The sequence below is a fragment of the Mustela nivalis genome, assembly GCF_964662115.1.
Source record: "Mustela nivalis genome assembly, chromosome: 1".
In the NCBI taxonomy this organism is placed as follows: Eukaryota; Metazoa; Chordata; class Mammalia; order Carnivora; family Mustelidae; genus Mustela; species Mustela nivalis.
Window position 1 is genome coordinate 166,005,297 of NC_139020.1, and position 20,707 is coordinate 166,026,003.

Below are 20,707 nucleotides of genomic sequence, written 5' to 3' on the forward strand. Positions count from 1 at the left end.
CGGCTGTTTTGCCTGCAAAAGGGCAATCGCCCGCTGACTGTTCTCCCATCCCCGAGGCGTGCTCTCTATTATGCATACCCCACACTCCAGCCAGAGACACTTTCCTTCTCAAAAAATTTAGAATTGGATAATACTTGGTAAAAAGCAATGATTAAACAGTAGAGAGTTACATAGAAGTAGGTCTCCTGTTGCCCGAGTGCCCCTTGCTCCATACAACCTCGGTTCCTGGTTTCTAGTTCAGCAGTACCTTCCCACAGAGCTGTCTGCTCCATCAACAGGCATACACGGATGGGTGTGTCCTGCCCACCCCTGTTTTTATGCAGGTGGTAACAATGGGACCTAGAGTTCTGTATCTTGCTTTTGAAGATCTATTTTGGAGATTGGTTCATAGCCTAATAATTAGAGGCTCTCCTTTTATATGATGCTTCTCATGGGCTGGGCACTGAGCGAAATGCTTTACATATCTTAATTCATTTCATCCTCACCATGACCCACTGAGGTGGCTGTTAGTATTCCCAGCCCATTTTAGAGGTGAGGGATATGAGACACAGAGAGGTCAGGTAGCCAGCTGAAGGTCACCTGGCTGGTGACAGAGTGACAGAGCCAGCTCCTAGTTACTTATAGAAATACATTAAATTATTTCTATAAATATATGTAAGTCCTACGTACATTTGTTTTGGAAGGATGTGGTCTTTTACATTAGTGGACGACAGACAGCTTGGTGAAAACAGAAGGGTTCTGGAAGTTAAATGAAGGCGCAACAGCATTCATTCCCGCTGGTGTCCACTCAGCAGCAGTAGAGGTATTAGACCTGTGAGCACCAGACTGAGTTTTCCCCGCTGACAGAACTGAAGAGAACTGGAAGGGTTACTAATACATCTGTAACACCTAAAATCATCTTGCTGACACAGGTGGTTCCCATTTCACACTTTGAGAAACACTGGCCCAGTGCAAGTTAGCTGGACTCTGGTCCTTGATTTCACCCATCTGTAGCACAAAGGCATGAGACTAGAGGAACTTTAAGTCTCTGCTCCAGCTTTTGGCTTCCTGTCATGTTACCCCCAGAGGGAGACGAGGGCATGCCTCCAGCTCAGGGTGAGGTAGGCAAGGCGGGCTCTGCCCAACCACCACAGCCTGCTGGCCAGGGTGTGGCCCAGGTTCCCTTAGGGATGGAAGTGGTCCTAGGAGCAGGGAGACGAGGTTTCCCTCCAGACAGTCTCCTCACCTCCCCCAGCTCTCCCTCCAAAATTTTACTCCTTCACTCGCTCAGTTTGCATTTACTGATCCTCCACTGTGTCCAGATGACGGGACATGGCTACACCCCGTGTCAAGTGTCCTTGTGGGGATATGGACACAGTGGGAGGAAGGGTGGGGAGATGAAGTCCACCTGGGTATCGGGGAGGCCACCGAGAAGAGGTGGCATTTGATTTGGATCTGAAGGACCCTGAATTTCCCCAGGGGCCATAGGGAGGCTGGGGAAGCAGCCCTGAAGGCAGCAGCGAAGCAGGAAGCTGGGATATGGCGCCAGCAGCCCCCTGCTCAGGCGGTCAGTACTGTCTATGTGTGAGTTGGGCACTGAGGTGGGCCGGTGGGGCCCAGGACTGAGGTGGGCAATGGGGAGGCTAGCGGGGGCTCCTTCGATAGCGAGGGGCAGGAATCCACGCGAGCTGGCAGGAATGAAGAATCAGGGTATCGAATCTCAGGTTCACACACCTGCGTGGCTGTCTCCCCAGTACGGCGTGTATTCTGTGAGGCACACACACCTTGTTTCCACAGAGTCGGATTGCCAGCACCTGGTGTCGGATCTGGCCCATCACAAGCTGCTCAGTAGAGAACCTAATGATCGAGGTGGAGCTCTTGTCCCCACACCTTCGCGGCAGCCTCACCAGATCAAAGGCCGAGAGCACACCTCCTCCATTTTACCCTATTCCCTCCGTCACTTTTCCTCCTCCCTTCCTCTGTCTCCCTGCCCTCCTTGGCTCTTTCCTTCCATCAGTCCGTCTGTTTGCTTTCCTCTGTGATGTCTTCATGATCAGGCAGGTTTCTCCCACGGGGTGACAAAGTCACTTTTTATCAGCTCGGGTGCCTCCTGGTGGAAAAATAATATACCCTTTCCAGCGTTTCCCTCAAAGTCCTGGAGTGACCTGGTTGGGATCCTGGGCTCCAGTCACTGTGGTCAGGTTAACATCATGTTTAGTCAGGCCTGGGTCTCATGCCTGCTCCTGGGATTGGAGGAAGGGGTCAGTCTCCCATGAGCCACCGGGACTAGAATGCTGGTGGGGAATTTTGGGGATTTCCTCAAAAAAAAAAAAAAAAAATGTTGGGAAGCTGTTCCAGAAAGAAGAGGACTGGATGATCCCAGGCAGAGAAAAACAACAGGTATTCACCTAGGGGAAGTGTCTGGGGGATAATATGGAGGTGACTTCTTTGGCTAGTACTCAAGCAAACACCTGATACACTTCTACGTGTAAGCTGTTCCTCAAACCCATTTGACTCCTGTGCTTTCTGGGCTTAGTGCTTATAGCGCTCCCTTTTTCTGGAATATTCTACCCCCACCCCTGCCCTGTTCACACAGGTAACAGCTACTCTTCCTTCAAGGTTCAGTTTATTTATTTTTATTATTTTTAAAAGATTTTATTTATTAGAGAGCAAACATATGCAAGCAGACAGAGGGGCAGAGAGAGCGCGAGAAAAAGACTCCCTGCTGAGCAAGGACCCCGGGATCATGACCTGAGCCAAGGCAGATGCTCAATCAACTCAGCTACCCAGGTGCCCCTCTTCAAGTTTCACTCCAGATGACACTTCTTCTAGAAAGCTATCCTTTAGGGACGCCTGGGTGGCTCAGTTGGTTAAGCAGCTGCCTTCGGCTCAGGTCATGATCCTAGCGTCCTGGGATCGAGTCCCACATCGGACTCCTTGCTCGGCAGGGAGTCTGCTTATCCCTCTGCCTTTGCCTGCCATTCTGTCTGCCTGTGCTCGCTCTCTCTCTCTCTCTGACAAATTTAAAAAAAAAAAAAAAATCTTAAAAAAAATAAATAAAAAAAGAAAGCTATTCTTTAGTATCCTATATTTCCCTTATCATAACGCTTGTTACACCATGTGATAACTTGTCCATGTCCCCTCTAGAGAGTGTATTCTGTGATGAATACACAGGAGACCTTGTCTGTCTTTAACACTATAGTATTTCCTAGTACAGTACCTGGCGCATAAGGAGCTATTCAGTAATATTGAACAAATATTTGAATAATGTTTGAACAAGTATTTGAAGAAATACTGAACAAATAAATATTGATCAAAGCTGTAGCTGTCTCCCTACTTCCAGATGTATTCACCAGAGCCAAAGGCAGTAGAACTGTATCTGTCCCACTTTGTTCTCCCTCCTCTCTTTGCTCTGTTATTTGCATCCATCCATCCACCCACCCATCTGTTTACCCACTCACCCATCTGTCCGTTCAACCATCTCCCTCTCTGTCCATCCTTCCATCGATCAGTCTTTCACCTACACAGCCGGCCAGCTGTCATTCATTCATGCGTACAGATGTATACTGATACTTGCTGGGTACCACTCTCTGCTTTAGTACAGGGAATATGTTCACGAACTGGGTCCTGGCCCTCTGGACTTTGCACTCTAGTTGCAGTGAAACAGTGTGTGGACATGCAAAAAGAGTAAAGAAGATAGCAATTATAAGTTCCAGAGAGAACATAGGCCACGCAGAGTATGGGTGGTCATACTGAAATTTGGGAACTCGCTTTTCCTTCCAGGATGTCTTTGGCATTCACTGGCCCGGAATTTCCCCCATACACAGCTCTTGGGTGGCTCAGAGACAGCCCTGTCTGTGGGGTAGAGGAAGTGCGTGTGAGCTTACTTGTTGAGGACCTATTGTCAAACGGGATTCTTATCTTGCCCCAGCATGTCCCCCCCCTTTTTTTTTTGATGCTCTCAACTTCCATATTTCCTTTGGCTTCTTTTGCATTTAAATGAGGGTCTGAAGGACTATACGTATAATACTTGATTTCATGATCTGGGGATTTGGGAAGATGCAGAAAGCAAAGTGTATGCAGCAAGAGGCAGCATGATTACTACAAACAGCAAGTGTCCACAGCTCAGAAGTCCTAGCTCTCTGGCTTGCTGTGTGACTTTGTGCAATTCACTTGCTATTTCTGAGCCCCGGTTTCTTTCAATGATGGGTTAATACACCAAGATATCTGGAGAGCCTTTTGAGAATGTATGAAACTGATCTGTGTCCAAGAACAGTGGTCTCAATTTATATGTCCCTACAGGGTCCTTCTCACCCTATGTTAGACTTGTTCCAGGGGGTCTCCCTGATAGGTTCTGGAGGGTTGGAATGTAGCCCACTAAGCCACGCATTAAGCCAGGTGGGTGTCTGAGGGGTTCTTCAGAAGTGCCAAGTTGAAGGCTGGGTCTCAGTGCCTTGGCCTCAGCTGAACACTTGCATCCACCTCTGCTACCTTCCCAGCCCCAACACTGCTGTCAGCCAGTCACTTTATAGTCACAACTTATGGAGCACCTTCCTATCCACCCCCATTCTGGTCTCTGCCAGGCAGCACAGAGAGGATAAGCTGCTGCCACAGTCACCCAGCAAGTTTGAGGGGAAGGCTGAGTCTCAAAACCAAGTCTCCAGTCCCTGTGGGGTAGAGAATCCCTTTGTTCCTCTTTTGTGGTTTCTGCATCTGTAAAGCTGCGGTCATGTAGTGTCTACCTCCTAGGGTTTTTGTAAGAAATGAGCGTTAATATATGTAGAATGTTTAGAACAAGGCTGGGCATGTAGTAAGTGCTCAGTAAGTGTTGGCTGTTATCACCATTATTGGTACCATACTGCCTCCCAGGGTTGGGGTAAAGGTTAATTAAATGCTCCTTGGGGATAATAAAAGAGGTTTGCAAACTCTGAAGTAATTGATAAGTTTAAGTATTATTTAACACATCCTGGGCTGGTAATATTGAGAAGACTCTTCTAAACTATTGAGCTAAGGATCTTTCATGCTAAAGCCTGTGTTTCAGGTAATTAAATAAAGGAAACATCTAGAGGATTCTGGATATAGTTAAACTCGTTTCTGAGACGTCCCCAGGTAAACTCTTATGTGGCAGCTGTCAGATATAAATCATCCTGAGCAATCAAGTTCACTGTTATTTTTAGGATCAGGAATTACCAGTTGGATCACTGGGAGTTTAGCCCCAGGGTCCTCTGGCTATGGGACTTTTGCACCTCAGTTTAGAGAAATGTACTAGGAAGCTTGGTTTGTTGCAGAGGAGGCAGAGTACTCTGTGCTTCGAGTGGAAAACTAGGCAAAGGGAAATGTGGGAGGCTGAGAACACCCAGCTGGGATGCTGACCTTGAGTGAATAAATGGATGGATGCATGGATGATTGGACAGGAAGATCTAATTGCAAATAGAAATGCTCTCTCTTCCTCTGATCTGTTCAACACAGATGATAGATTAATGGTGAGATAAGCAGACTTCAGCAGCTGAAACAGAAAAAGTGGCTTTAGCAGGAATCATTGAACCCAGAAAGGGGTGAGTCCAGAAATGGACACTACCAGCAGTATGGTAGGAAGCAAAGAAACCAATAGTGCCTGTGTATGTGGAGGAAAGGAGAAAAGCGTGAGAACGGAAAGAGTGGGGGGGCCCTGAGAGACTTCAGCAGGCATTCCCAGGTCTTACCTGCATGACATTGCAGGAGCGCTTGTATAAAGATGGTGGGAAAACTGGCAATTGCTTTGGTTACCTGTAAGCCTGCAGTCATTCCTTTGGCCACTAGATGTCGAGAATACATTGATCTGGCACACTCTGGTCCACTAAGTTTGGAAATAAACTTAGTGGAACTGGCCTAAGGAGTGGATGAAATCGCGGAGAATGGAATCTCTAGAGGCTTTATGGCAGCTCAGAAAATCAGCCATAGGGGAATCAGAGAAGAGGTCTTCCATCAAGACCAATGAAGAAAAGTTGATTGCATTTTTTTTTCAGTTTTTTTTTTTAAATTTTTTATTTTTTATAAACATATATTTTTATCCCCAGGGGTACAGGTCTGTTAATCACCAGGTTTACACACTTCACAGCACTCACCATAGCACATACCCTCCCCAATGTCCATAATCCCACCCCCTTCTCCCAAACCCCCTCCCCCCAGCAACCCTCAGTTTGTTTTGTGAGATTAAGAGTCACTTATGGTTTGTCTGATTGCATTTTTTATTCATTTATTGTTTTGAAATTTGGGGAGGTTTTCAAGATGAAAGAGGAAGGGAGAAACATGGTATAGAATAACATTTTGCATATTAGCTAATGTTCTTTAGCATTTTCCTGAAGTCAGGTGAGTAAATTCGAGGTTCTCAAACCCTCAGCCCAAATCAGGGGTGCTGATGGTGGTGGTGATGGTGGTGGTGATGGTAGCAGCTGATGTCTATGTGTTTCTTACTATATGGCAGGTATTATTCTAGCACTTTACCTAAGTGAACTCATTTAGTCTTCATAACAAATCTATGAGGTAGTTGCCTTGGTTATCCCCATTTTACAGATGAGGAAGCAGAGGTCAGAGAGGTTCTGTGACTTGGTGAAGGTCACACAGCTGGTAAGTGGCACCATCAGGATTCAGCCAAGATGTTTGTACCAGAGTTCATACTCTACAATACCTACCGCGTTCTACAACAGATGCTCCCCCATTAACTCCTGGCCTATTTTCTATGCAACAGATCAATGCTGTGATTTCATGGTAAGAGTTACAGAATAATTCTTCACTGTAATAAACTGACTTAACAGTTCATATGAGAGCAAATAAGGTTATAATGCTGGCCAGGAATTCATTCCAAGTTCCCTGACTTAAAGGGCCCCATTAGACAGGAGTGTATCCCAGCCCCACGTGGAAGCCTCTGCTCTTTTCCTGCTATAATTATCCAGACAACGGAAGAGAACAAACAAGGTTCAAAAGCCATGGAATCCAGAAATTTTGTGTGTTTCTTAGCACAGAGGGATGCTCATAAACTTGATATTGCATAGGAAAGGTTGGGGACTGGGAGATAGTGTCCTATTAGTATAGGACTGCCTGGCTTGCTGTAAGGCTGCCCAAACTGCTGAGAAAATGGTACTGAATTACGGAAACTGTATGATATGGTAGAAAGAGTGGTGGATTAAAAGTCAGAGACCAGATTTTTAGTTTGGCTAAATGCACTCTTCCTATATGACCCTCCATTCCATTCCTAGGTATTTACCTGAGAGAAATGAAAACATACATCCACACAAAGAATTATACATGAACATTTTTAGCAGCTTTATTCATGATAGACCAAAACTGTGAACAACCCAAGTAACTATTAATGTATGAATAAATACACAAATAGTGACATAGATACACAATGCTATATGATAGAGAAATACTATTCAGTAATAAAAAACTGATATGACGTGGGAGAAAAATTATGCTGAATGAAAGAGGGAAGAACCCACAGAAATTATATGCTTTGGTTCCATGTATATGAAGTTTTAGAACGCACAAAACTCCACTGCAGTGACAGAAAGCAAATCAGTTGATTGTCTGGGCTTGGGGAAGGGGTAGGGATCTTTGTGGTGTAGTTAAAGTGCTCTGCAGCTTCTTTGTCATATTGCCTCCGCTGATGCAAAGTTTGGAGATTAGACTGATGATATTGTCCAATCGTGGATAAACCACTTAGCCCTTCTAGGCCTCAGTTTCCCTATTTGTAAAATTTGGTGGTTGGATTAGATAACGTTTAGAATTTCTTCTGTCTCAAAAACTCCCTTTTTATAATAATATCTGACTTTTACTATGGGAGTAGAAGAGCAAAGTGTGGTTTGCTTCGTGGGAATTCACTGTATAGCCAAGGATAAGTTTATTTCAGAAAGCATAGAATAGCAATTAGTATTTCCAGTAATACTCCTTTTGGGGACAGAACCATTTGCAGGCCAATAAGGAAACAGCTGAGAAAACGATTTGCATGTTCCCATGGAAGTTCCTGAGTATTGGAGGAGGGGGCTTCCCAGTGACCCTGGGGGGAGGAGGTGAGGGACAAGAGTCATGGCTGGCAGGGCCAAGGAGGGCCAAGTATGTCCTATCACCTCTGAGACACCCAAGTGCATGAAAGCTTTTAAATTTATTCATCCATTCCTGGCATTCAGTGAGGACTTCATGCTGTTGCTGAAGACGATAATGGCAGCGAGGCTGCTACTGGTGGTCATCATCATTTCCAGTCCGCAGAGCTTGTGTGCAAGTAAAGCACAGTGGGGAGCTCAGAGTATGTGATGGGAAGAGGGCAGGATACAGAGCCTGAAGGAGGCTGGAAGCACCGGGGCCGCATGCCGGGCCGTGCAGGCTGCTGATTTCCTGCCCGTGTGTGTCCCCAGGTCATGAAAACCTACCACATGTACCATGCGGAGAGCATCAGTGCAGAAAGCAAGCTGAAAGAGGCTGAGAAGCAGGAGGAGAAGCAGTTCAACAAGTCGGGAGACCTCAGCATGAACCTGCTCCGTCACGAGGACCGGCCCCAGCGCCGCAGCTCTGTGAAGAAGATCGAGAAGATGAAGGAGAAGGTAAGTGAGGGCCTCAGAGAAACTGAGGGCAGGGCAGGAGGCAGGCTCATACTCCCTGCTGACAGCCTTGGCTTTCCCCCTCTGCACCCAGAGGGATGTGGGAAAGAAGCAGGGTGCCAGCATGTGCGCTCTTGGAGGTCAGTGTCATGGAGGAGGCAGGGCTGGCCAGGCCTCTCTGGCACTTGTTAGGCCTGGCCTCGTGCCAGGATCAGCAGGCAGAGAAAGCGCTCAGCTGACAAGAGAGCTGAACAGTGACAAGACTCACGCCCAGCAAGCACGTTCTCAGATGGGCAGGAATCACCAGGCATTTGGAGGGGCAGGACCTTGCTCAGGAGGCCATTTCGGTGGCTGGAGAGCTAGTTGGGGCAGGGCAGGTCCCAATAGGAGGAAAACAGCACTGGGCTACCAACCAGCACCTGGGAGCCCAAGGAAGAACCCATCCAAAATGCCGCTGGCAAGCCCAAGATGGGAGATTTAGAATCACTGTGTCTTGGTGCTGGACACGTGCTTTAGTAGGGCACAGAGAAATGAGTGCTCATTTTGGACTCAGGCAGTTGGAGTTTTGAAAGTGCCATATTTACAGTACTTCTCTGAACCTCGATTTTAAAATCTGATGGTTGATGGCAAATGACTCTCCTCTCTCAGGTCAACTCTGATCCACGGGTAGTAGCCGCCCAGAGCTCTGTGTTGAAGACTGTGAAGCCCCCTCCAGGCATTAGTTAAAAACACTGTTGTGATCAGTTAACGATGTCTGCAATCACCAGGGAATTTAGAGGGGAATTTAACATGCTTTTGTTATCCTAGACTAGAGTACTTCTAAAGTTTCTTTCTGTGTAAAAGCCATGATTTTCTTGTTGAGTTCTCTGCATTTATTCATTCCATGCGATCAGTACACATTTTTTGAGCTCTTTCTAGGTGCCAGACATTGCACCAGATATTTATTTGGGCTTTTCTGCATCTCATTCTATGATTTATATGGTCCTGCAGCTCTTAAAAATGATAGATTGAGTGGAAAAGAAATTCACTGGGGCCTAGGTGAGCTGGAAAACTAACCATAAGCAAATAAAACAAGGTTCCAGGGTAATTTCCAAAGGCAAAGAAAAGTAGGTTCCCCAATAATTAGAGACCCAATTAAAAAATGGGTAAAGGGTGTCTCAGCCCTTGGGTATCTGCCTTCGGCTCGGGTTGTGATCCCAGGATCCTGGGATCGAGTCCCACATCGGGTTCCTCACTCAGCATGAAACCTGCTTCTCCCTCTCCCATTCCTCCTGCTTGTATTCCCTCTCTTGCATATCTCTCTCCCTCTGTCAAATAAATAAATATAAAATCTTTTTAAATAATAGGTAAAGGATTTGAATAGAGCTTTCTCTGAAGAACTTGCATGAGTGGTCAAGGAACACATGAAAAGATGCTCAGCATTATTAGTCATTAAGGAAATACAAATCCAAACCCCAGTGACACACTATTTTCATACCCACTAGGCTGGCTAAAGTAAAAACAGGTGGCAGTCACAAGTATTAGTGAGGTAGTAGAGTAATTGCTTATACATTGCTGGAGGGAACATAAAATGGTTCAGCCACTTTGGAAAATAATTTGTCGGTTCCTCAAAATGTTAAACATGAAGTTATCTTATGACTCAACAATTCTCAGGTATCCACCCAGAGAAATGAAAACATACTTCCACACGGAAGCCTGCACAGGAATGTTCCTAGTAGCATTAATCACAATAGCCTAAAGGGAGAAATAATCCAGATGTTCATCTGGATGAGTGCAATGTGGTTTAGCCACACTGTGGAATATTATTCAGCCAGGAAGAGGAGTGAAGTGCTGATACAGACTACAACACAATGTACCTTGAAAACAATCTGCTAAATGAAAGAAACCAGTCATAATATTGTATGAGTCTCTTATATGAAATGTCCAGAATAGACAAATACATAGAGACAGAAAGTAGATTATTTGTTGCCAGGAGCTGGGGCAGAGGAGAATGAAGAGTGACTGCTAATGGGTAGAAGGTTTCTTTTTGAGTTGATGAAAGTATTCTAAATTTAGATAGTGGTGATTGTTATACAAATCTGTGGATATACGATAAACAGATAAATAAATAAATAAATAAAAATAAGATAGGCAGGCAAGGAATTACAGAACTACAACTTTGGAGATAAATAGAGGGGTAGAGAGACCACTGACTGGGAGGTTCGGAGGCTTAAGTTTAGTTCAGAGTTATTGCTAATGAGCCATTTAGTTTTTAGACAAGCCCCCCCCCCTTTTTTTTTAAGATTTTAAGAGAGAGAGATCACAAGTAGGTAGAGAGTCAGGCAGAGAGAGAGGAGGAAGCAGGCTCTCTGCTCAGCAGGGATGCTGAGGCAGATGTGGGGCTCCATCCGAGGACCCTGAGATCATGACCTGAGCCCAGGGCAGCGGCTTAATCCACTCAGCCACCCAGCTGCCCCAAGCCCCTTTTTTAAAAGAAGTCTCCACACCCAACATGGGGCTCAAACTTATGACCCTGACATTAAGAGTCACACAATCTACTAACTAAGCAAGCCAGGTGCCCCTCAGCTACTTCTTTTTGGTTTTCATTTTTTCATCTGTGAAAGGGTGAATTAAACTGAGATACCTTGAATATCCTATTTTTTAAATTTTATTTTATTTTTTCAGTGTTCCAAGATTCATTGTTTAAATGCACCACACCCAGTGCTCCATGCAATATGTGCCCTCCATAATAGCCACCACCAGGCTCACCTAACTCCCCACCCCATCTCCCCTCCAGAACCCTGTTTGTTCTAGATACAAAATTTTATGAATTGATGAACGGCTGGAAGTGGTTTGGGGGCCATTATAGCCCCCTGGGAATGGGTGAGGAGTATCAAAAATCTCTGTGAGGGGGTGGGTGCATGGCTGGTATAGGATTGGTAACTACCAGAAGAAGTCTGTTTCCCAGACTAGGTGGACCGTGGGGAAAGGTCAGAGGAGATCTCTGAAGAGAATTCAAAGGTTGACATAGAAACATCTCTATTGAATAGCTAGGAGAACTAGATCTGGAATAAAAACGCTGTGTTTTTTTTTTAATTTTAAATTTTTAAAAATTTTAGTTCCAGTATAGTAAGTATTTGGTATATTAGTATCAGTTGTGTAATATAATGAATCAATAATTCTGCACATTACTCAGTGCTCATCATGATTCATGTACTCTTAATTCCCGTCATCTATGTCACCCATCCCCAACCCACCTCCCTTCTGGTAATGACCAATTTGTTTGCTGTAGAGTTGTCATTTTTTTATTTGTCCCTTTTTGTTTGTTTTATTTCTTAAATTCCATATATGGCTGAAATCATATGGTATTTGTCTTCCTCTGACTTTTTCACTTATTATACCCTCTAGATCCATTCATTTTGTTGCAAGTGGTATGATTTCATTTTTTAAATAGCTGAATAATACTCTGGTGTGTGTGTGTGGGTTATATCTTCTTTATCCACTCATCCATCAGTGGACACTTGGGCCATTGCCATAGTTTTGCTTGGAATAAGGAAGGTTTAAGAGTGCCTATGTGAAGAGGAAAAATCCTGTTCCTTTACGGAGAGCTGTTTTTCTACCCAGAATGGGACTCATCACCTGCAAGGGGCAAATAGACAGCTCTCCAGCCCACTTTCTCATGACCTCTACCTGCTCAGTCTGGTCCAGGACAGAAGCAGCTGCCTCGGGAAGCCATCCAGCTCCTGGCTAAGACTGCCCACTCTGCCTCTCCCAACATTCATGTCCAGAGAGCCAGAGAAAAGTGCTTAATGCCGACTTTGTGCAGAGAGTTCTGGGTGCTACAGGCCCAGTGATGAATAGGGCAGATCAGGTCCCTGACTTTATAGAACTTACTTTCCAGTGGTGGACACCAAATACCAGCAAGTCAACAAAGAGGTAAAAAATATAATTTCAGGTGATGAAAAATGCTTCTAAAGAAAAATAGAACAACCAAGAAATCCCTCAGCAGGTGAATGGATAAGTAAACCATGGTACATCCAGACAACGGAATGTTAGTGCTACAAAGAAATGAGCTAGCAAGCCCTGAGAAGACGTGGAGGAACTTTAAATGCATCTTACTGAGTGGAAGAAGCCAATCTGAAAAGGCCACTTTATGATTCCAACCACGATGATATTCTGGAAAAGACAAAACTGTGGAGACAGGAAAAAGATCAGTGGTTGCCAGGGGTTAGGCGGCAGGGAGGGATGGAGAGATGGAGCACAGAGCATGTATGTAGGGCAGGAAACTACCCTGTTTGAGATTATAATGATGGATAAGTATATTATACATTTGCCAAAACCCACAGAATATAAAACACCACGAGTGATCTCTAATGTAAACTATAGACTCTGGGTGACATAGCTGTATCAGTTGTAACACATGTACCCTCTGGTGGGGGATATTGATAACAGGGGAGGCTATGCATGTGTGGGGATGGGGGGTGGGTAGATGGGAAACCTCTGTATCTTGCTCTCAAATTGGCTGCGAACCTAAAACTGTTCTAAAGATTTAGTCTTTAAAAAAGTAAATTAAAATAGGAATAACCACTAAAAATTGAACAAGACTAAATAAATGAAAAAAAAATAGAGCAGGGCGAGGGAACGCAGGGGAGGGGCGCTGTGGTTGCGGAAGACTCGCTTCCAGACAAGAAGCCACTCTGACCACATGACCTTGGGCAAGGACCTGAGGGATGTGAAGAAGCAGGCCACACAGGGACTTGGAAGGATGGTTTGCCACGCAGAGGGAATGAGTCTGAAGGCCTGGAGGCATAAGTGAACTTGGCCTCTTAAGGGAAGGGCAGAGGAGGCTGGCAACATGGAACCTGAAGGAAGAAGGTTTGAGAGAGGGATGACAGCCAGGTCGGTGCCTCAGCTCTCACCTCTACTCTCTTCTTCTTCCAGAGGCAGGCGAAGTATTCCGAGAACAAGCTGAAATGCACAAAGGCCCGGAATGACTACTTGCTGAATCTGGCAGCCACCAATGCAGCCATTAGCAAATACTACATCCACGATGTCTCCGACCTAATCGACGTGAGCACCTGGGGAGTCTGGGATGAAACAGGGCCCCACACCTGGGCTGGCCCTTGTCTGAAGCTGATGTGCCTGTCCCTTGAGCCCTGAGGGCGGGCCAGGGTAATGGGCCTTTGGTCCCTGGGAGATGAGTGTCGCCTCATGGATCCTACACTTGTGGGTGGGAGTGGGCCTCTGGCAGCCCCTGCGTGGTTGGGTCAGGCAGACATGTTTTCCACCTGTACTTTCCAAGTACCCTCCTCTGCACTAGGCCCTTTGCTGGGTTTGGGGATACAGGGGTGATCATACACAGTTCATGCCCTGGATGGTTTCCCAGGGTGATATAGATGTTTATATGTTTAGGGGATGTTATTATGGGAGAAATCAGGCAGGTTTAGCAAAAGAAGAATGGAACACTGACTTCCCAGAGTAGCAGCTGTATAGCTTATGCTGGTGGGGGGGGGCTGGGCTTGGAGAAATGAGTGACATCATCATGGAGAGCTTCCATATCATCTGTGTTGGGGTAGGGACTCCTTCTTGTGGCCTGCCCATCCCATGTGGACAGGTATCTGGCCCGCAGATGCTCAGGAAATGTTCCAGACTGGTAGATGGATCCTTTGCCTCAGCTCTGCCATGTCCTGTCAGGGAGTCAGAAGGCCACTGATTTTCCGTGACTGCAGAAGGGACACATTGCCCCATCCCCAAGAGAGGTTGCTGTCAGCCCTGTCTGTGCCTTCCCATGCCTGAGGCCAGACCCTTCCTCTTTCTCACAACTTTTCACTCTTTCCAGTCCTCTCCTTTTTCAGTTACCACATTTTTCTTGAGCACCTACTAGCCCTAGGTCTTGAGCCACTGCAATGGACAAGAACCTGTGGGTTTGCTCTCATGGAGCTCCTCATGCCTAACCCTGACACATTTATAGGCAACTGCAAAGCCAAGTGGCAGATGTCCCAGTGAGGGAGGTGGAGGGAGACGTGGACCCCCAGAGGAGGGACACCTGACAAACTCTGAGTGGGGAGAACATCAGGGAAGACTTCCTGGAGGGAGTGACCTCTAAATGAAACCCTATCCCAGGCAGAGGGAATACATGTGTGAAGGTCTAGAGAAAAGAAAGAATATGATAAATTTGGGGGAGCTAATAGAAGTTCTGCTCTTGCCCAAATCATAACCCCCAGCTCTCTCTGAAGGCTTTGGGGTGATTTGTGCAGTAGTGATTTGTGCAGTAGGAGTGCACGGGGACCTCCAGGAGGAAAGATTTGGCTATGGAATGGGAGGTCATCTTAAGTCACTATGATGGGAAAGGGAATGCTGGTGGCCCCCACCTCTGTGTGACAGCCCTTACCTGCACTCTTCTGCTGTGTGCCTCTCTCCAAGTGCTGTGATCTGGGCTTTCATGCCAGCCTGGCCCGTACCTTCCGGACCTACCTCTCAGCCGAGTACAACCTGGAGACCTCTCGCCACGAGGGGTTGGATGTCATCGAGAATGCGGTGGACAACCTGGATTCCCGAAGTGACAAGCACACCGTCATGGACATGTGCAATCAGGTCTTCTGTCCTCCACTCAAGTTTGAGTTCCAGCCCCACATGGGGGATGAGGTAGGTTTCTCGCAGGAGCCCATGCTGGAGGCTGCTTCCGCCTCTTCTACGTGCTCCCAGAACATTGGTGGGAGGGGAACACCAGCCCCCCTTCACACGCAGGACATTTCTCTCAGAGGCCTGAGGTCAAGTTCTTGGTCCAGGGGCTGCCCAGCTGAGGCATTTACCACAAATATCCTAACTTTGCTGGCTGAAGTATCTCGCCTGCAGCATTGCAGGACCTTCGCTCTCCCCTCAGACCCTTCCCAGTTACGTGTGGACCCCAAGGGAGTTCTGCATCACCACACGGGCATCTCCCCGTCTTCCCTTGGGTGACCTCGGATCACAGGAGGCTGAGCCTCATCTCAGTCACTCTGGCCACCAGGCTTGCCAGGGCGCTGCTTGTCCTCCAGTCCGGGAGGCGGGCCACCCATTGCGCTCCCTTCGGTGCTTGTGCTGCTCTGCTCCTTGCCGGGTTCTGGAATAGATAAATAAGTGCCCGGGGAAGGCACCTGTTATTGGCCACAGAGCGGAGCAGCACGCTGCTTCCTCCAATTGTACAAAGTCCCTTATGCAAAAAGCTCCTTGAACTGTTCCTTTTCATCCCTCCCCACTTTCTTCATTTGCAAAAGAGAGGCCTTCTGTGGGGTCTCCCCACAGCCTCTGGCGCATCCCTCAGCCTTTGTGTCCAGCCCTTTGACTCATCACCTGGACCTGAACATTTTGGCCTCAGAGTTAAATTTAGTGGTAAATGACTAGTTAGTGGTAAATGACTAGTCAGTCACCGAGCCCTACTCTCCCTTATGCTCTCACCTGAGTCACACCAGGTGGCCCAGCCCACAGGGTAGTAGAGCCCTGAGTGGAGTGGGTGTGGGGACAATAGTATTCCCTTCCACCGTCCCCTCCCACGCCTCTGGAGAGTGCTCCTGCCTCACCGAAGCTGGGTGAGAGGAGCAGCTCCACTGATTGTTTCCAGTCATGCTGCTTCTCACTGGTGTCTCTCAGGGCATGGCTTTCTTACCACAAATTCCTGCCTTGAAAGGAACTAGTCTCCCTTAATGAGATTACGTGAAAGCTCTTAATAAACCCTCAAGGGCTGCGCACATCTAGAAGACCATGACCGAGAGGCCACAGCTTGCAATGCCAAAGGGTGGCCTTCGGAGGAGGAAGAGCCCCAGTTCCCGTCTGGTGTTGCCAGGGGCGGGCTCTGCACTTCACATTTCCCAGCCTGTCTCCTCAGCCTTTGGTAGGGACATCAGGGTGGCCCAGGCCGTGGCTCCACACAGGTGATGAGAGCCCCGGGTGACCGCAGGCGGTGGCTGTCCTTTCGCAGGTGTGCCAGGTCAGCGCTCAGCAGCCTGTCCAGACGGAATTGCTCATGCGGTACCACCAGCTGCAGTCCAGACTGGCCACTCTCAAGATAGAGAATGAGGAGGTGAGTGGGCCCCTCCACATGCAAGGGATTTCCTGACCAAGGCCCAGCGTGTGCTGGAACTCTGGCCATGGAATGCACAAGAAAAGAGGGTTCATCTGTAAGATGGATTATTTATTACACGACAGAGCGAGGGTTGCCTGGGTGGCTCAGTGGGTTAAGCATTTGATTCTTGATTACAGCTCAGATTGTGATCTCATGGATTATGAAATGGAGCCCCACATCGGGCTCCATGCTGGGTATGGACCTTGCTTAAGATTCTCTCCCCTCTCTCCCTCAGCTCCTCCCCCACTGTCATTCTATCTGCTGCTCTTTCTAAAGTAAATAAATTGTAAAAAAAAAAAAAAAAAAGATGAATTATTATATGACCATTATAGCTGGGCATACCAAGAATCTTTAATGGCATGGGGGGATGCCCACCAGATGATAAAGAAAAACAGGAAGTAGAACTCTGTGTTCAGTATTATCCTAAGGATGGTAAACTAGTGTAGGCACCCATGTGTCTGTTTATTCACAAGAAAAAGGTCCGGAAGGAAATACTTTGAAATGTTTATTGTGGTTATATCTGGGTAGAAGAATTATAGGTGATTTCTGTTTTCTTCGTATGCTTTTCTCTGGTATCTGCATTGAGTTTGTGTTATATTTATCATCAAAGATAGCTACAGGTATTCTAAATAACCCAGTGAAATAAGCCAGGGCACACTAAATGTGTCATGGACCCTGAGCCCCAAGGAACTTCTGTCTTACCGTGGCCAGCCCGCCTCCCATAGAGCTGGTGACACTGGATCACCACCAGGAGCATACAAATGGAAATACCAGCTGTGGTGGTCCTATTTCGATGTGGACTGAGGAGGCCAGATGGGCAACATCCTATTCCAGCCTGGATGCCTCTATGTGGGGAAGATGTCAACCAGCTAGAAACCCCTTGGAGAAAGGACACCAGGATGCGGGGAATGTCACCTAAAACCTTGGGCAGGTTTATCACTGAGGAGAGCAGTCACAGCTGGTGATGGGCAGTCATGGTCCCTGTCTTCACATCTCAAGGGGGCTGTCTTGGACAGAAAGGGCTGGTTTGCTCAGTGTCTCCACAAAGGACAGAGCTAGGACAGACATGAGACAGATTGTCACTCAGGATGGCAACAAATCAAAGCTGCCCCTGGGGGGAGGTTATACAGAAACGAATTATATATTTATGTTGCACACCTGAGGAGAGAAAGGAGATGAAGAAAGTGTTTTCTTTCTTTGTGTTCTACATCCCCCCCTGAAGCATTTTCAGTTGTTTACATGGAACAGTGCATACATAGCATTGTTGATGGGGTTTCAGTAGAAAATCAGGGCCCCAGAGAGAATGAAGCAAATGTTCCTAGGTATGAGCCATTTATAGCTATGGAAATGCTTAATTTTGTACCTGAACTTCTATTGACTATCTTAGAAAGAACTGATCCACTCATTTATATATTCAACAAGTATTCATTTAGACGAGTGAATATTTATTCAATATTTACTCAAGTATTTATTAAGCACATACTATGCTCTAACCACTGTACTCAATGCAGAGTAAAGTGAGTGAAACAGGACACCATAGTACCTCCTTTCATGGGGATTATATTCAAGATAGATAGATAAACATGAAAGCAAACCGACAAACATGAAAGCAAACCGATAGTATGCGAACTATCAAACAGTGATGTGCACTAAATCAGGAATAGTAACCAGGGGGTTTTGATGTCACCAGGAGGTGACATTTAGTTGAGATCTGTGTGACAAGAAAGACTTCGGGTGACAACAACGAATATAGATGCAGTTTCCCCTGTGACTGTTTTCAGAGTGACCCTCCATCAAAGTATAGGACACAAGTCAGTGAAGGGGTGTTTCGAGGTCAGGGCTCCTGTGCTCTGCTCCTATAGCCTTCCATGGGTCCCACTTGGCTCCAGGAGAGAAGTTGGAGTCCTGCAGGACTGGCTCAGCATGTGTCTTCCTTGAGTTCTCTTTTCTCAGTCAACCTTTTGGTAAGTCAGGGGTGGATAGCCAGAGAGTCTGTCCACTGAGGATGGCCCTCACCCTATCTGGACTTTGTCCCCTCTTCTCTCTGGATGAGCACTGAGAGTATTTCTAATGTTATCCCTCTTCAAGACCTGCTTCCCATAGGAGATAGTTTGGGGCCATATAATCAGGAAAAGAGAAACATACTTAGAAACCCAGGTTCCTTGTTCGTCACAATATCCTCCAAGGTTCTCCTCAGCAGAAGCAATCAACAAAATGACTTCAGATCGGGCAATGTGGGTCATCACCCCAGCAAGCTCACTGGCCTCACTTTCTACCTCAGTATAATAGGAATGATCATCTTTGTCCTGTAGGCTTTACATGATCATCTTTGTCCTATAGGCTTTACATGGAAGAAATAAAGTGTGGAAAGGACTTTGAGGTGTCAAAGGTGTTCCGAGGTAGAAGGGTTTTTTGACGTGCTGTGTTTCTCCAGGTTAGGAAAACCCTGGACGCCACCATGCAGACCTTACAGGACATGCTAACCGTGGAGGACTTTGATGTCTCTGACGCCTTCCAGCATAGTCGATCTACAGAGTCTGTGAAGTCAGCTGCCTCCGAGACCTACATGAGCAAGATCAACATCGCCAAAAGGAGAGCCAACCAGCAGGAAACAGAAATGTTTTATTTTACAGTAAGTGGCGGCTTGGACCCAGAGCCCACTGTCTGCTGACCTTTTGGCAGTGACATTTGGGGAGCAGCCCAAGCTAGTGGGAGCCAGCAACACCATGTGAGTCAGTTAGAGCTAAGATTTTCCCAACATGCTTCCCAAATTAAGTTGCCTGGCTTGGCTTTTTAAAATATAAAAAAGTGAATTCCCAGTGGGGAGCATCAGCATTGATCTTGGATTAATGTATTTTGCAACTAACCTAGGAAAAAACCAGAGAGTTGTGTTCGGTAAGGTATGAGGGAAATGGCAGATGGAGCCTGGGGCAAGGCCCAGGTAACATCCCTAAGGTTTAGTGTATGGTTGTCCTGTTAAGGTGTCTTAAATTTGGGTGTGGCCCTTGGAAACCATGCCCTGGGGGATCTGTGCTGGTGAGTTGTAGGCACTTTGTGTAAAATCCCAGATCACTTACATGCCATTCGGTTGGAACAAGGAAGAACAAGAATAAGGGGCATTGGGGCTTTAGTTCAACATGTGTTTAGTGATCATAGAATTTGGGGATTGTAAGGGACCTGAAATGTTCTGTCTGATGCTTGATCTCATTCGATCATACCCCTCCCAAGAAGTCATCCCATCTCTGCTTGAATAGCCCCAAGATGAAAAGTTCCCTTCTTCCCCAAATAGCCCTTTTGTTTTGGCCTATGGCTGGCTGTAGATAATATAATATCTTCCCTTATCTCTGTTATCTTCAAAAATCTGCTTCACTAGGATTTCTGGCCATTGATCTTGATCCTGTTCTCTGGGGCATCCTGGAGAGACTAATTCCATAAGACAGTTTCCAGCTTGCTTGTCGGGAGCTGGGTTTTCATGTCTCCAGGCTAACCATACCTGGTTTTGTAAATCTTGCCTCATTAGCTTTCATTTTGAGTGGCCTCAGTGCCCTGGACTGTTTCCTGAACACGTTCTTTTTGTCGATGCCTGTTCTAAAGTCAGCAGTGGTCTGACCAGCACAGAATAGAGTTAAACCTCCACCTCCTTCTTTTCCTATGGCCTCAGATCATCATTCTTTTTGTTTTGTTTTTATTTTTATTTTAAAATTTCTATTTCCAGTATAGTTAACATACAGCGTTGTATTAGTTTCAGGTGTGCAATATAGTGCTTCAACAATTCTGTACATTACGCAGAGCCTATCAGTTGAAGTGTGCTCTTCATCTCCTTTATCTGTTTCACCTGTCCCTCCTGCCACCTCCCCTCTAGTGACCATCTGTTTGTTCTCTGTAGTTAAGGGTCTGGTTTTTTGCTTGTCTCTTTTTTTGCCCTTTATTCATTTGTTTTGTTTCTTAAATTCTACATATGAGTACAGTTGTGGCATTTGTCTTTCTCTGGCTGATTTATTTTACTTAACCATTATGCTCTTTCGAGCCATCCATGTTATTGCAAATGGCAAGATTTCGTTCTTTTTTTATGGCT

At 46.4% G+C, this 20,707-nt stretch overlaps 1 protein-coding gene across 9 annotated transcripts in view; it reads left to right on the top strand.

Moving 5' to 3' along the window:
• SRGAP3 (SLIT-ROBO Rho GTPase activating protein 3) overlaps positions 1–20,707 on the top strand; it is a 252,348-nt gene that overhangs the window by 169,553 nt on the left and 62,088 nt on the right. For all 9 annotated transcript variants that reach the window (XR_014298751.1, XR_014298752.1, XM_082683050.1 and 6 more), the window contains exons 5-9: positions 8,370–8,555; positions 13,473–13,601; positions 14,955–15,176; positions 16,489–16,590; positions 19,067–19,264. Coding sequence is in view for 7 of the 9 variants with exons in the window: in XM_082683050.1 (XP_082539176.1) it covers positions 8,370–8,555; positions 13,473–13,601; positions 14,955–15,176; positions 16,489–16,590; positions 19,067–19,264 (837 nt within the window). In the remaining 2 variants the exon portion in view is untranslated. The remainder of the gene's footprint in view (positions 1–8,369; positions 8,556–13,472; positions 13,602–14,954; positions 15,177–16,488; positions 16,591–19,066; positions 19,265–20,707) is intronic.